This window comes from Montipora foliosa, chromosome 6 (assembly GCF_036669935.1).
Source record: "Montipora foliosa isolate CH-2021 chromosome 6, ASM3666993v2, whole genome shotgun sequence".
In the NCBI taxonomy this organism is placed as follows: Eukaryota; Metazoa; Cnidaria; class Anthozoa; order Scleractinia; family Acroporidae; genus Montipora; species Montipora foliosa.
The window spans coordinates 56,037,883-56,040,382 of NC_090874.1; the positions used below are offsets into that span (position 1 = coordinate 56,037,883).

Sequence of the window (2,500 nt, forward strand, 5' to 3'; positions counted from 1 at the left end):
AGGATGTGTGAATTTGATTGAGAGTCACGCCTCCTTGCAAAGTTCGCAAAGTTGTAAGTTGAACACCGTTGTATGGGCTGTCGAGTTGACGTATTTTCACGTAATTGTCAAATGTGCAAGTTTGTTGGGTGGCCACGGTAAGGCGCGTTGCGCTGTAAGTTATTACGGAGTTCATCTAAGATGTTGGGCCCGACGTTTTCAAGTTGGTATTCATTTTAATCTTGGCTACGCGAAACCAAAAACACACAAGAATGGTTTCTTTGAGCTAAAATAGCCGTTTTGAAGAAAATTTGGCCATCAATTTTAGCTTGCCATCGGTAAACAGATCTCCGTTGCTTTCTAGATTTTTACTAACAATTCATGACACTGCCCCTTTAAATTGTCCAGATAAGTGAGAAGATCACTTCTCTCTAACTTGTTCGCGCGATCGCCCATAACCCGCTCTTCAAATATACATATATTCCATTCACAAATCAAAGCTTTGTGGCGAAGAATGTCTGTCGAGCATATACAGAATTTAAGTTACAAACAACTTTGAAACACTGTTAGGCTGAAAATGCAGTTTTCAAAAACCGCAGTTACAATCCATTTTAATCGTCTTTAATTTTGCCTATCACTCACGGTCTACTTTTGTATTTGCTGTTTTATTCAAACGTTCCTTCAATGTTGCAAGAAGTTATTTCTGCGTTTCGCTTGATTTGGTTGACAGTTCCCAGTTGTTGAATTTGACTAAATTTCTTGACACAGCTCCTTTATATTCGACATTTTTTTGTTTTAAAGTAAAAAGTGCCATCAGATGGCACAATTTTACTGAAATGAATAAAAATTTATTGCTTGGAAAGAGAGAGAACGCCGTGGGATAACTTCAGAACTGCAATCAATGTATTACCACAGTTAATTTGCCAGTGTATCCGCTTGTTACTCCTAATACTCCGGTCAGTACAATCTAACAAAAAATAAAATGAAATTATAAATACATAATAATAAACGAAATGAAATCCACAGACTAATTTTCAGTATTTAGACTGAGTTTATTGCCATTCTCACACTTGCTTGGATCACTAAACAATGCACCGTTCGTTTGGAAAAAGAAATATTTAACAAATATTCACCGAAGTGGAGACTAGTAGCGGCTAGCACTAGCCACCGACACTGAAACAGTGAGATAAATTCCTGCAACGACTACAATATCGCCGAAGCGATAGTTAACAGTTATTCCATAAGCGCGCGTTGGATATGAGATGGTAAATAGCCAAGGAGGCGCGTAGCGCCGGGTTGGCTATAACCAGTCTCATATCCAGCAAGCGCGAATGGAATAATTGTTTTATTAAATTCCTTCAACTCCAAAAATTTGGAAGTACGAAATACGAGCGGAAAAAGCGAGCAAATCCGAGCGAAATCGAAAAAAACTTGATGAGAACTGATGCGATGTTGTGTAATACCTTGTTGTCAGACAGACGCAGGCTCATCCCAAAAACATTTCTTGCCTTTTCGCGTACTTCTAAACGTCGGAATTGATCCAAACTTTCCACAAAAAAAGTTTTTTTCTCCTTTTTGGCTTTATTCAAAGAGAAATTTGGCATTCCGACGAAAACATTTTTAGTTTAGCAACGCTTAACGCAATCATTTACCATATAAGGTCAAACCAAGGTATATGAGCTGATAGCCGAGATTGAGTGAACCAATCAGAGCACGCGAAATGAATTATCCGAGGTTGACAATTTAATAATTAACAATTATTCCATTGTTTTATTAAATTCCTTAAACTCCAAAAGTTTAGAAGTACGAAATACGAGCGAAAAAAGCGAGAAAATCCTAGCGAAATCGAAAAAAGTTGACGAAGATGCGATGTTGTGTAATACCTGGTGGTCAGACAGACGCAGGCTCATCACAAAAACATTTCTTACCTTTTCGCGTATCTCTAAGCTTCGAAAGTGATCCAAACTTTCCACAGAAACGTTTTTCTTTTGCTTTATACCGAAAGAAATTTCGCTTTCTGGCGTAAACGTTTTTAGTTTAGCAACGCTTAACGCAATCATTTACCATATAAGGTCAAACCAAGGTATATGAGCTGATACAAGGAAAGGTTCGTTTATACAAACGTTGGCCGTGTTAACTCTATATGAGCTGATAGCCGAGATTGAGTGAACAAATCAGAGCACGCGAAATGCATGATCCGAGATTGAGAATTAAATAACGAAGGATATTCGGAGTTTGAATAGCCAATCAGAGCGCGCGTTCAACGCTATCCACTGTTTTAGTGTATACTACATACAAAATCCTTGGGTTCTCTGTCAAAAGAACCCGAGGACTCTGGGTACGAGGCTGCGGCTTGACTATGCACAACAGGTGAAAAAACATAATTTTGTGTGTGCGACGCAAATCGAGTTAGCTCTAGCAGTAAATACGAATTTTGTCGCATGAATACTAATGTAAGAAATAGTCACTTAACTGTGATCGCTGGTCGAAAAGTGATTGCTCAGTCATGATAATTTGATTG

The 2,500-nt window shown here is 38.3% G+C and overlaps 1 protein-coding gene across 2 annotated transcripts in view; it reads right to left on the reverse strand.

The window, feature by feature from the left end:
- LOC138007822 (uncharacterized) overlaps positions 1-2,500 on the reverse strand; it is a 9,312-nt gene that overhangs the window by 4,939 nt on the left and 1,873 nt on the right. The window contains exon 2 of one of the 2 annotated variants that reach the window (XM_068854901.1): positions 890-946. The exons of the other annotated variant lie outside the window; for it this stretch is intronic. Within the exon in view, the coding sequence (XP_068711002.1) occupies positions 890-946 (57 nt within the window). The remainder of the gene's footprint in view (positions 1-889; positions 947-2,500) is intronic. 2 annotated transcript variants of the gene reach the window in all.